Raw genomic sequence first — 13,088 nt, 5'->3', positions numbered from 1 at the left:
AGAACCATGCAAAATTGTTCACCTTCCCCACTTCCCAGGATGAACCTAAGAAATTCTCGTTAGCATTTGTAATGTAAAAATATGAATTTTCCATGAAAATGGTTCTGCTTTCTGCCGAGGTAACCCATTGACCTCCTCTTGCCTTTGAAGCCTGAGTTTAAGTAACATCATGGTACAGTTGCTAAGTGGGGCTCACCTTGATGTTCAATGCTGTTAAATTCATTAAACTCACTCTAAAGAAGATGATCCCAGTTTGAATTTTCAAAGAATTAAACTTGTTTAATCCAGAGTATTGCTGAAAAACCATGGCCATGCTTAGTTTGATGTAAACCTGAATATCCTACAAATATGAAGAGTATTTCTCAGACTCCTTAACAACTGGTCAATTTCCAGTTCCAGGTCAAATTTGTATGATTCTCTTTTCTATTTTTTCTTCCAAGTGTCTGAAACATATTTTAAGAGAAAACATGAGTGAAAACATCTTGTCTTCCTCAAACAGACAGCTTCTTCATGAAGGGAGGTTAACTCTTGCAGGTAAATGCCATTTTATTCATGTGCCAGCATTACAGCACAGATCTGTGCCCCACTGATTAATTAGAAATATGGATCAAAGAAAAACAAATATACAACGTGTTATGCAGTGATTGATTATTGTCACATCTGGATGGCCACCCTGCTAAATGCGGAAGGAATCAGCTTGACTGGCCAATGTCCAAATTTCAGAGCAGGTTTTTTATCGTGATATTCAGTATTGTGGCTCAGGGAACACAGAGGAAGTTGAGACTGCTCTGTAAAAAGGTGTCCTTGTGGCGTGTGATTGATCTAGGTATTTAAGCAGTTCTAATGCATCCATCACTGTACTACTATCTAGATGCCATATGCAAGATTAAGGAAAGAATCAAAAAAACGTTTTTTTCATCCCTCCCAAGTTATGAACAGCTTTTCTAAGAGATTAGCCTTGGTGGATGTCTTCAAAGAGGAAGGTGTTACTACGCTGGATTGTGTCCGCCGCTAGTGAGGAAAAGTGTATTGAAACAGGGGACTCTTGAGACTATCCCACCAGTGACATGATCTTGCCCAGCTGCAGTATATTACAGCATCGAAACATGTCCTTCACGACAATTCCAACAGCATCACCTTGTGCTGCTGTGGCATCATATAACACAACGTCGTATCTCTGCAGCACAAGCATCATGTTGTAAAGACGTCCAGGTTTGTCTCATTGGATGAATAAGGCAACATCCCTATCTGAGCATGAGGCAGTAGGGGTTGAGCATGCTCATCCCTACCTGAGTGTGAGGTAGAGACTGGGCAGTGGAAGCATCCCCGTCCTTATCCAAGTGCAAGGAGGACAGAAGCGGCACTGAGAGCAGCACAGTGGGGTGGGATAAAGGTCTCAGCAGTGGTTTAGGCATTAGAAAGAAGTCTTCCGTTTAAAATTCCCTGATTAGTGCAGCCGGGCACTGAGGCAAAGAGAATAAGGCATAGAAGTTGTGATTCACCTTGCTCCTACCCTCACAACTATCATCATAAACTGGTGATGAGAGGACCAGACCAAGATTTCTCCGTCCCCCACAGACACAGGCCAGCAACAGGGAGATGAAAATGTAAGGTGGTAGAACAGACACAATGGTTGGTGCATAAATTAATACAATTCTTTTTTAACTTACAAAAATTCATTGCTATTGTTTGGGAGGGTTTGGCAGAAGGGGGCAGAGCACAAGTGTTTTTTAATCCAGCTCTTCCTTTCATCCCCAAAATTTCAGCCAGCAACCCCCGTCACCTGAGCTGTCCACTGCTGATGAGATTAAGTACTGGTACTTATCAAGGATCTACATTTCTTGGAGGAAGAAATTAACGTTGAAGACAGATAGGGTGGCACATCCCTAAATCTTGCAGAAATAAGTTTGCAAGCTCAATTTATTTTAGCTAACATAAGCAATTGGAGAGAGCTCGTGGTTTGGCAATATTTCTTGATCTTTTCATTTTCAAGATGAAAATGAAAAAACATAATTCTAAGCAGGATGAGATGCTGAAAATGGGAAAGAAGCATCTCCTAAAGACACAGATTTAAAAACACATACAGTCTGATACTGAGGTGTGCTGTGCATCTCCAAGACCAGTGTCAACACCCTAGGTGCCCCGCATTTTTACTCTGAGATAATTCTCTCAAAACTGGGTTGTTTCTTATTACGCTTTGAAACCAAAAGGAAAATGAGTAAAATGTTGCTCATAGCTTCCATCCTAAGAAACAGGTTTACTTCACTAGACATTCCACTAAAATATCTCCTCCTACCATTTTAAAATAGTGTAATCAAACCCTTATGTTAAAGCAGTATTGAGAATCAGAAGCAAACAAACAAGGGCCCAGGAATCCTGACTGGAGCCTGCCACACCATCTCAGCATAATGCACCACATAAGGATATGAGGGATGGTATGCGGAAGATGCAGTTCTTAGTAGCTGGCCCACAGCTCTGGGACTCATGGCTGAAAGTCAGACTGGCCACAAACCTCACCACCTTGAAAATGAAAACTTCAATTCCCAGCAGCAAATGGAGACAAAGGATCACTTGCTCAAGCTGACAATACCTTCTCCCCACCAGCACAAAATCAAAGAAAATATATTAGCTACAGCCACTGTAGAAATTGTAAGACAATGATGGGCAAAAGTACCTAGCATAAATTGAAAAAAACATTACAGATTAGCTAATGTGCCTAGATTAGGCAGACTACTGGATAGAGTTTACAATAAATAATTTACATCAGTATAATCAGGGGTGAAAGTAACTTAAAGGACTTACTGGTACGCTGGAGTTCAGAGCAGGGGGTGGGGCCTCAACCGGAAGAGGCAGGGCCTTTAGAGCCCCAGGCCCTTTAAATCAAGATTTAAAGGGCCAGGGGCTCCGGCTGCGGTAGAGGCGACTGGGAGCCCCAGGGTTCAGGGGTTATTTAAAGGGACCCCGGAGCTCAGGGGTTATTTAAATCACCACCAGAGCTACCAGCTGTGGAGGTGGCTGGGAGCCCTGGGGCTCAGGGGTTATTTAAAGGGCCCGGGGCTCCGGCCGCCGCTACCGCAGCAGAGCCCTGGGCCCTTTAAATTGCCGCCTGAGCCCCCGTGCTGGAGTTCCAGGGTAGCAGCGGCAGCCGAGAGCTCTGGCGGTGATTTAAATTGCTGAAGGAGCCCCGGGGGCTTCTGGCTGCTGCTGCTACCCTGGGTTCTGGCAGCGGGGCTTGGGTGGCGATTTAAAGGGCCCAGGGCTCTGGCTGCCACTACCACCCCGGGCCCTTTAAATCACCGCTGGAGCCCCGCTGCCAGAGCCGTCGGCAATTTAAAGGGCCCCAGATGCCACTGCGATAGCGGCAGCTGGTGCCCTGGGCCCTTTAAATTACTGCCTGAGTCCCGCTGCTGGAGCCCCCGGGAGAGTGGCGGCGGCCCGGGGCTCCAGCGGTGATTTAAGGGGCCTGGGTCTCCCAGCCACCACTACCATAGTGGAGACCCTGGCTCTTTAAATCGCCAGTGGAGCCCTGGGGGCTCCCGGCTGCTGCCACTACCCCAGGGCTCGGGGCTCTGGCAGAGAGTTAAAGGGCCCGGGGCTCTGCTGTGGTAGCGATGGCTGGGAGCCCCGGGCCCTTTAAATCGCCGACGGAACTCTGGGGCTCCCAGCCACCTCCGCAACCCGGGGGCTTTGGCAGCGGGGCTCTGGTGGCAATTTAAAGGGCCTGGGACTCCAGCCACTGCTGAGAGCCCCAGGCCCTTTAAATCGCCGCCTGGGGAAGCCGGTCCAGTATGGTATGCTAAACAGTACCGGCTTACTTTCACCTCTGAGTATAATCCAGGTAATACTATGTGATCAAATATATACCACTGCTAAGCATGAAGGAGCTATGACAAAAATTATACAAGGGCTTTAATATGATACTTGGACCTTAAGAAGCCCAAGGAAAGTAAGTTTTAAACAAATAAGATGGGGAGTCTTATGTTACCTTGTAGTGTACTGTTTGTAGTGTCCTGAATCCCTGGTGAGATAAAGGGGGATTCTCAGTGTAGCTCCCACAGCCTTCCAGCCAGGCCCCTGATTAACCAATGTGCACTCGGTTCAATTGCACAGGGCCCCCATCTCAGGAGCAACCAGCTGACCACCCAAACAAAAAACAACACACACACACAAACCTGAGGGCCAGGAAGCAGCAGGGTGTTGCATTGTGGGGGGGAAGGGCCCCACCTGTACGCTGTGTCAAGAGCCTTTGCAGTGTACGTGCGGGATGGGCACCCTCCAATTATTCCCCCTGCAGGCCTCCCACTCCAGGTAGGGGGCTCCCAAAACTCTTTAATCCAACCCTGCTTCCTACAAGTGGCTAGTCCATGACATCGTTAGCCTCTAGAAGCTATTGCTGTTGCCTCCTGCAATAAACCAAGTCATTTTCAAACCAAAACATTTCAGAACAAGCACTCAATGAACTATTTTTCCAGTCTCCAGATTGCCTGTAATTGAAAGTTCTGGCTGTCCCCGTCTGACCTCTAACCCTGAGAATAGAAATGCATTTTGAGACACTGTTCATTTCAAGACAAACATTCTGAGCATGGAATTTCCTAACGGCACCAAACCTTCTGAAGTTAACATTTCATTTAATGCTGGCCCTGAGTGCTCCTATCTAGGGCATCAGAAGTAACATGCAGGGTGAAGACACCAGATATAAAAGGCTGATGAGTGGCCAGTGATAGCATGAAAGCGTGTGGTCTGGAGTCAATACAGCTAAGCATTATACAATAAGAATATTGCGGGTAAGAGAGAAGAGGGACAGACAAGAGGAAAAGGCAGGAAAGGATAAGGCCTGCAGAAGAGAAAGGAAGTGATTCTGGAAGAGACTAGAGTAGTGAGACAGGACCATGCAAGGAATAAAAAGAAACAGCAGCAGGGTGGAAACCTGTAGAGGGAGCCCTAAAGATAGACTGAGGTGCAAGCTCCACACTCTGGGCGTTCGATCCAACAGACTCCCAGAGCTCTAAATGGTTTGCAACATTCCAGGATCCCTGGGTTTCCCTATTTCCCTTTGAAACCATCACCTTTGCTTCTGATGCATGATTATTCATTGTTTATACTACCAGAACACCGAGAAGCCCCAATCAGGACCGGCGCCTCCACCTTGAAGATTTCAGAATGTACTTATAAAAAATAACTTGCCCTTAAAAGACTTTTATTTCACTATTTCTTCTCTTATCGCCAAGCTAGTGAAGCAAGTTGAGTCCACTCTGTGTTGTGTAGTTATTGAAGGACCTTTATAATGCCATCAACATGAAAATCTGAGTTGCATCATGTAGGCACAACGGGGTGAGACTTTGTACAACTATTTTTAAGGGATCCAGATGAACACTGGAATTTACCCTCGTTATGTATCTGCAATTGCCATAGGGTTAATATTCCCCGGTGACCCATAAGTGAGTTGTTTGGTCGACAGCATGCTGCTCTTTGTAGCTGCTTTCAAAGATATATGATCTGAGTTATTTTGGCAATGAGAAACTGCTGGTCTTTTATTACCACAATTATGAATGACCAAAATGACAAAGCAGAATACCTTTCAAGTCTGGAGTGTGTGAGAATACAAAAGAGACAATGAGTGGTGGAGTGCCAGATTTGGAGGCCTGCTTAAAATGTACCACATTACACAGATCTGCTTTAGAACAGAAATTACTGGTCCTCAGAACAATCATGCTACTGTTTTGTTTTTCTCCTCAGAAAGTACAAGGATCCTTGATGTCTACCTCTTTCTATTCAGTGATTTCCTATTAATTACCAAAACTAAACGTAACAAAAAGGTAACAATGGGCAGAAACAGTCACACTTACTGTATGTGCTTTTTGCATCCTGGAAAATTTTTATGCAAGTATTTTGGAAGAATTATTTTTAAGAGAAAAACGCAAGTGGAATAATGTATATGAAGGACAGTAATAGATATTTTTAATATAAATAGCGAAGAGTAAAATACACCACAGTAGTTCTTCAGGGCAGTTTAAATGACAGGAGTTGTGTATAAAGATGCGATGTTATAGGGCTGATAAAGTGTAGTTGGACATTTCTTTAACTCCTTTACCGTTCCCCCAGTTCCCGTACCCAACATACTGGATCTCTAAAGCCAATTGCATCTTCTGAAGTGTGCTGGGCACTTTAATGATACATATCAATTCTATAAACTTGCAGTCTTTTGTGTAAAGGGTGTCAGAAATCAGAACCTTTGGGAGCTAATGAGGAAAAACAGAGAGAAACAGTGAAAATGTGAGCCTCGTGGAAAGAACAGCAACATACTCAGAAGCTCTGGGTTCTATCTCTACCACTGCCCTCGCCAGGCATAAAATGGGAGGAATGATACCTCCTTTGTAAGGCACTTTGAGATCTGCTGATGAAATGCACTATATAAAAGCTAGTAAAGCTATATAAAAGAATAATTATTAATTATTCACCACCAAACAAGCACTTGGCATTTGAGGCTCCAATGTCTTTGAGTACAAAGTCAGTTAAATTTATGAAGATCGTGTAATGGTTTAGCAAAGGTGGCATGCTGTGATGCAATAGATGATTGCAGGAGACACTGTCTGAATTAGAAATGGTTTTAAACAAACAGCAGTTGTCACATTTTTTAGGTTTTGAAAGAGCACAGGTTAGAGTCTATGCCAGCAACACCATGACACAGTCACATTCCCAGTCATATGGTTCTCAACCAGGGGTACATGTACCCCTGGGGGTACGCAGCAGTCTTCCAGGGGGTACATCAACTCATCTAGATATTTTCTTAGTTTTAATACAGTCTACATAAAAAGCACTAGCGAAGGCAGTACAAACTAAAATTTCACCCAGACAAAATGAGAAAGCAATTGTTCAGTAATAGTGTGCTGTGACATTTTTATGTCTGATTTTGTAAGCATGTAGTTTTTAAGTGAGGTGAAATTTGGGGTACACAAGACAAATCAGACCCCCGAAAGGGGTACAGTAGTCTGGAAAGGATGAGAACCACTGCTCTGAACCACACATGCAGGCCCATAGGAGGCTTTGCCCTGTGTATGCGTGAATCATGTTTCAGAGGCGCTGCATCACGTGTGTGGCCCTTTGCAAATTCCTCATTATAGGTGTCAGTACCGAGCCACCCATATGGGCTGCACAGGGTCTACATTTGGCATATTTTCTAGCAGCGATAAACCCACAAGTGTGAAGAGAACAGTATCCTGTGTTAAACAAGGCATTTGAAAAAAACTAGTATGGTTTGTTTTGTACACTTGGGCTTGACTATGATTTTTAATATGCAGGTTAGCTGCATACTTTGGAGGTTGCTCAGATAACAGAAAAATAATTATTTTGTGGCTTGGTATATATGTGAGGCCTCTAAGCACATTCTGCGGTGAAAACAAGTTGAGAGAGATGTTTAGTGGCTCGAGTTTGTAAACATACAGAGGAGTTTGGTGACTATATAATCAAGTGCTTTCCCTTCCCATTTTCAGAAATATGGGGGCTCAGACGTCAGTTTAATACCTGTATGCCCTTCCTTTTCTCCTGAGCTGCAGTCTTTGGTAAAAGATGGCGGTTCTTGTACAGTCCTGGACCAGCCCATTCCACTAGACAGACTGACGCTCAAAAATATTGATCCACTCCATGTGACAGGTACGTTTCATGTGTTTTGTATATTTTGTAAGGCAGCTTTCTATGTACAGTGTATACATAGAGCCCCTGGCCTTTGCACCACTTGCACCCGCCCGCTCACCTCTCTCCTGCCCCAGCATAGAATGGCTCTGAAGGGAGGCCTGCCACTAGAGAGCTCCCATGAGAGTCACTTGCCTCCTGAATCATGGGAGTAGGGAGTGGGGGGAGTTCCAAGGATGACAGCAGAAACCATGCAAGTCACTGGAGCCTATCTACTGAAATTTGTGTTGCTTTTCACTGTGGCTTTGGAGAGAAGGAGAATGCTATAGACAGTGGCCAGCATTGTCCCAGGGCTATGGAGCCCTATAAAGTGACCCTAGAGTTTTGGGAGGGGAATTTACCACCTTTAATGCTCTCTTCAGTTTAGAGCCTCCTAGAGCCCAATGCTGAGTTACAGAAATAACACAGGGCCATCTGTTAAAAATGTTTTGGTCCCGCATACAAGTCAAGTTAACTGTCAAAATCCTACTGCTTGTCCACTGAGCAGTCTAGCCCCCCAAATCCACAGATATTAAAAATAAACCTGAAACCCACAGAATTTATGCTAGCCTGGAAGTTCATCCATCCTGACTCATCGGCATTCCACACCACTGCCAAGACAGGCAGCAAAGAGAAAAAACACAACTAACGAGGAGATAAAAGCACTAGCATCAGAATTTAAAAACAGTGGCTTCTTAAACCTGCTGCAGACACTGTCTGTCTCTCTGTGTGTGTCTAAATGCATCTCCCTACCAACACAGCCTGAATCCAGTAAACAAATGGCCTGTGACTTGCACTGCAGCCAGTAGGTGAAGGTAAGGGCAACATCTGCCTCGCTGAGCTCAGGTGTGCTAGTTTGGGGCATTGACAGATTCTTGTTGCTCAAGAAACCTCTTGGGCATGTAATATGTGAAATCCAATGAGCCGGACTATTGCAATGAAATGAAATGTTTGCCAGTGTACTGTACTTTAGCTGTACAACTAGTGCTCTATCAGATCACATGGAAAAGCTGCAGCAGATCTGGAACCACATCATCAAAGTGTTGAGTTGTATGTCTGTCTCCCTCCTGCCCACGTCCCCCCTTCAGTCCATCAATGAAGATAGACAATGCCCCACTTGTTTACTTCTGCCATTCCTGTCTCTGTGCCATCTTCCATGCTGCCCACTGTGCATTGGACACCTCTCTATCCCAGGACATCGGGTATCCACTTCCTTCCCATTCAGATCCTTCCTAAAGACCACAATGTCCACAAACCCTAATCATCCCAGAACACCTCTCTATCACCATGTCACACTGCAGAAAACAGTAATTCAGAATAATTCATTAAACTATAACTTAACTCCCTCTCTGGTCTCTTAGTGCATCTTGTCTCCTCTGAGTCTGTCTTTTAGAGTGAAAATCCCCCAGGGAAGGGACTGACTTCATTTTTGTGTCTGGTATAAATGCTGGACACATCACTGGTACTTAACAATAATATATAATAATAATGGGGATAATGCTATCACATGACAGATGTAGTGGCCTCTGATCTAAGCAGAAGACCTTAAGCATAAAGCTTCCTTCACATGGTGATGGGGGATTTCAACTACCCAGACATCTGTTGGGAAAATAACACAGCATGGCACAGATTATCCAACAAGTTCTTAGAATGTATTGAAGACAACTTTTTATTTCAGAAGGTGGAGAAAGCTACTGGGGGGGAAGCTGTTTTAGATTTGATTTTGACAAATAGGGAGGAACTGGTTGAGAATTTGAAAGTGGAAGGCAACTTGGGTGAAAGTGATCATGAAATGGTAGAGTTCATGATTCTAAGGAATGGTAGGAGGGAGAACAGCACAATAAAGACAATGGATTTCAAGAAGGCAGACTTTAGCAAACTCGGGGAGTTAGTAGGTAAAATCCCATGGGAAGCAAGTCTAAGGGGAAAAACAATTGAAGACAGTTGTCAGTTTTTCAAAGAGACATTATTAGGGGTACAAAAGCAAACTATCCCACTGCGTAGGAAAGGTAGGAAGTATGGCAAGAGACCACCCTGGCTAAACCATGAGATCTTCAATGATCTAAAACTCAAAAAAGAGTCCTACAAAAAGTGGAAACTCAGTCAAATTACAAAGGATGAATATAAACAAATACTACAAGTATGTAGGGACAAAATTAGAAAAGCCAAGGCACAAAACAAGATCAAACTAGCTAGGAACATAAAAGGTAACAAGAAAACCTTCTACAAATACATTAGAAGCAAGAGGAAGACCAAGGACAGAGTAGGCCCATTACTCAATGAGGGGGGAAAGACAAGAACAGAAAATGTGGAAATGTCAGAGGTGCTTAATGATTTATTTGTTTCGGTTTTCACCAAGAAGGTTAGTGGTGATTGGACATCTAACATAGTGAATGCCAGTGAAAATGAGGTAGGATCAGAATCTAAAATAGGGAAAGAACAAGTCAAAAATTACTTAGACAAGATATATGTCTTCAGATCACCAGGGCCCTGATGAAATGCATCCTAAAATACTCAAGGAGCTGACTGAGGAGATATCTGAGCCATTAGCAATTATCTTTGAAAAGTCATGGAAGACGGGAGACATTCCAGAAGACTGGAAAATGGCAAATATAGTGCCCGTCTATACAAAGGGAAATAAGGACAACCCAGGGAATTACAGACCAGTCAGCTTAACTTCTGTACCTGGAAAGATAATGGAGCAAATAATTAAGAAATCAATTTGCAAACACCTAGAAGATAATGAGGTGATAAGTAAAAGTGGGCATGGATTTGTCAAGAACAAATCATGTCAAACCAACCTGATAGCTTTCTTTGACAAGGTAACAAGCCTTGTGAATAGAGGAGAAGCAGTAGATGTGGTATATCTTGACTTTAGTAAAGCTTTTGATACTGTCTCACATGACCTTCTCATAAACAAACTAGGGAAATACAACCTAGATGGAGCTACTATAAGGTGGGTACATAACTGGTTGGAAAATTGTTCTCAGAGAGTAGTTATTGGTGGTTCACAGTCATGCTGGAAGGGCACAATGAGTGGGGTCCTGCAGGGATCAGTTCTGGGTCCGGTTCTGTTCAATATCTTCATCAATGATTTAGATAATGGCATACAGAGTACACTTAAAAAGTTTGCGGACAATACCAAGCTGGGAGGGGTTGTAAGTGCTTTATAGGATAGGATTAAAATTCAAAATGATCTGGACAAACTGGAGAAATGGTCTGAAGTAAATTGGATGAAATTCAGTAAGGACAAATGCAAAGTACTCCATTTGGGAAGGAACAATCAGTTGCACACATACAAAATGGAAAATGACTAGTTAGGAAGGAGTACTGCGGAAAGGGATCTGGGGGTCATAATGGATCACAAGCTAAATATGAGTCAACAGTGTAATGCTGTGGCCAAAAAAACAAACACAATTCTGGGATGTCTTAGCAGGAGTGTTGTAAGCAAGAAACGAGAAGTAATTCTTCTGCTCTACTTTGCACTGATTAGGCCTCAACTGGAGTATTGTGTCCCGTTCTGGGTGCCACATTTCTGGAAAGATGTGGACAAATTGTAGAAAGTCCAGAGAAGAGCAATAAAAATGATTAAAGGTCTAGAAAACATGACCTATGAGGAAAGATTGAAAAAAATGGGTTTGTTTAGTCTGGAGAAGAGAAGACTGAGAGGGGACATGATAACAGTTTTCAAGTATGTAAAAGGTTGTTACAAGGAGCAGGGAGAAAAATTTTTCTTCTTAACCTCTGAGGATAGGACAAAAAACAATGGGCTTAAATTGCAGCAAGGGAGGTTTAGGTTGGGCATTAGGAAAAACTTCCTAATTGTCAGGGTGGTTTAGCACTGGAATAAATTGCCTAGGGAGGTTGTGGAATCTCCATCACTGGGGATTTTTAAGAGCAGGTTGGACAAACAACTGTCAGGGATGGTCTAGATAATACTTAGTTCTGCCTTGAGAGCAGGGGACTGGAATAGATGACCTCTAGAAGTCCCATCCAGTTCTATGAGTCTATGCTAAATTCATTATGAGTTCAGATTAGTGCAAAGTAACAGCATCAAACAGGAGAAGAGGCAGAAGCAGTAAATAGCTCCTCCCCGTGAACATAGGTAGGCAGTCTAATTTCTTGTAAAAGGCACCAAGGATTAGAACTGAATCACTCAGTCTCCAACGTTGGTGTTACAGCATAATTTCATCCTGGGGGCAGAGTTTAAATGAAGGATTTAATTCTTAGAGAGACAAGATGGGTGAGGTAATATCTTTTATTGGATCAACTTTTGTTGATTAGAGAGACAAGCTTTTGAGCTTACACAGAGCTTTTTTGCAGGTCTGGGAAAGGTATTCCAAGCATCACAGCTTAATGCAACGTGGGACAGATTTCCCAGACCTGAAGGAGTGCTCTGTGTAAGCTCAAAACTTGTCTCTCTCCCCAGCAGAAATTTGTCCAGTAAAAGATATTTCCTTATCCACCTTTTCTTCCTAATAACCTGGGACTAACACAACTACAACAATACTGAATTTCATTCTTGTAATTTATTGGCAGGACTTTGTAGTTAATATTCTGACTTTGATCCGAAATTCAGTTATTAATGTCAATATCATTAAGTTTCTCCCCACAAGTGGCTGACTTCCAGGTCAACAGTTAAACATGGCCTGGGAGGAGTTGGGGGAAAAGTTAAAGAAGTATGAGCTGGATGAATGGACTATAAGGTGGATAAAAAGCTGGCTAGATTGTTGGCCTCAACGGGTAGTGATCAATGGCTCCATGTCTAGTTGGCAGCCGGTATCAAGTGGAGTGCCCCAAGGGTCGGTCCTGAGGCCGGTTTTGTTCAATATCTTCATTAATGATCTGGAGGATGGTGTGGATTGCACCCTCAGCAAGTTTGCAGATGACACTAAACTGGGAGGAGTGGTAGATACGCTGGAGGATAGGGATAGGATACAGAGGGACCGAGACAAATTGGAGGATTGGGCCAAAAGAAATCTGATGAAGTTCAACAAGGACAAGTGCAGAGTCCTGCACTTAGGACGGAAGAATCCAATGCACCGCTACAGACTAGGGACCGAATGGCTCGGCAGCAGTTCTGCAGAGAAGGACCTAGAGGTTTCAGTGGACAAGAAGCTGGATATGAGTCAACAGTGTGCCCTTGTTGCCAAGAAGGCCAATGGCATTTTGGGCTATATAAGTAGGGGCACTGCCAGCAGATCGAGGGACATGATCATTCCCCTCTATTCGACACTGGTGAGGCCTCATCTGGAGTACTGTGTCCAGTTTTGGGCCCCACACTACAAGAAGGATGTGGAAAAATTGGAAAGAGTCCAGCAGAGGGCAACAAAAATGATTAGGGGACTGGAACACATGAGTTATGAGGAGAGGCTGAGGGAACTGGGGATGTTTAGTCTACGGAAGAGAAGAATGAGGGG

The 13,088-nt window shown here is 43.7% G+C and overlaps 1 protein-coding gene across 1 annotated transcript in view; it reads left to right on the top strand.

The window, feature by feature from the left end:
• PLEKHG7 (pleckstrin homology and RhoGEF domain containing G7) overlaps positions 1–13,088 on the top strand; it is a 59,426-nt gene that overhangs the window by 29,681 nt on the left and 16,657 nt on the right. The window contains exons 12-14 of the mRNA XM_077837103.1: positions 441–534; positions 5,737–5,816; positions 7,491–7,650. Coding sequence (XP_077693229.1) covers positions 441–534; positions 5,737–5,816; positions 7,491–7,650 — 334 coding nt within the window. The remainder of the gene's footprint in view (positions 1–440; positions 535–5,736; positions 5,817–7,490; positions 7,651–13,088) is intronic.

The sequence above is a fragment of the Eretmochelys imbricata genome, chromosome 1 (assembly GCF_965152235.1).
Source record: "Eretmochelys imbricata isolate rEreImb1 chromosome 1, rEreImb1.hap1, whole genome shotgun sequence".
NCBI lineage: Eukaryota > Metazoa > Chordata > Testudines > Cheloniidae > Eretmochelys > Eretmochelys imbricata.
Note: the sequence above shows the minus strand (reverse complement) of the source record. Positions and strands in the feature narration are given on the sequence as shown.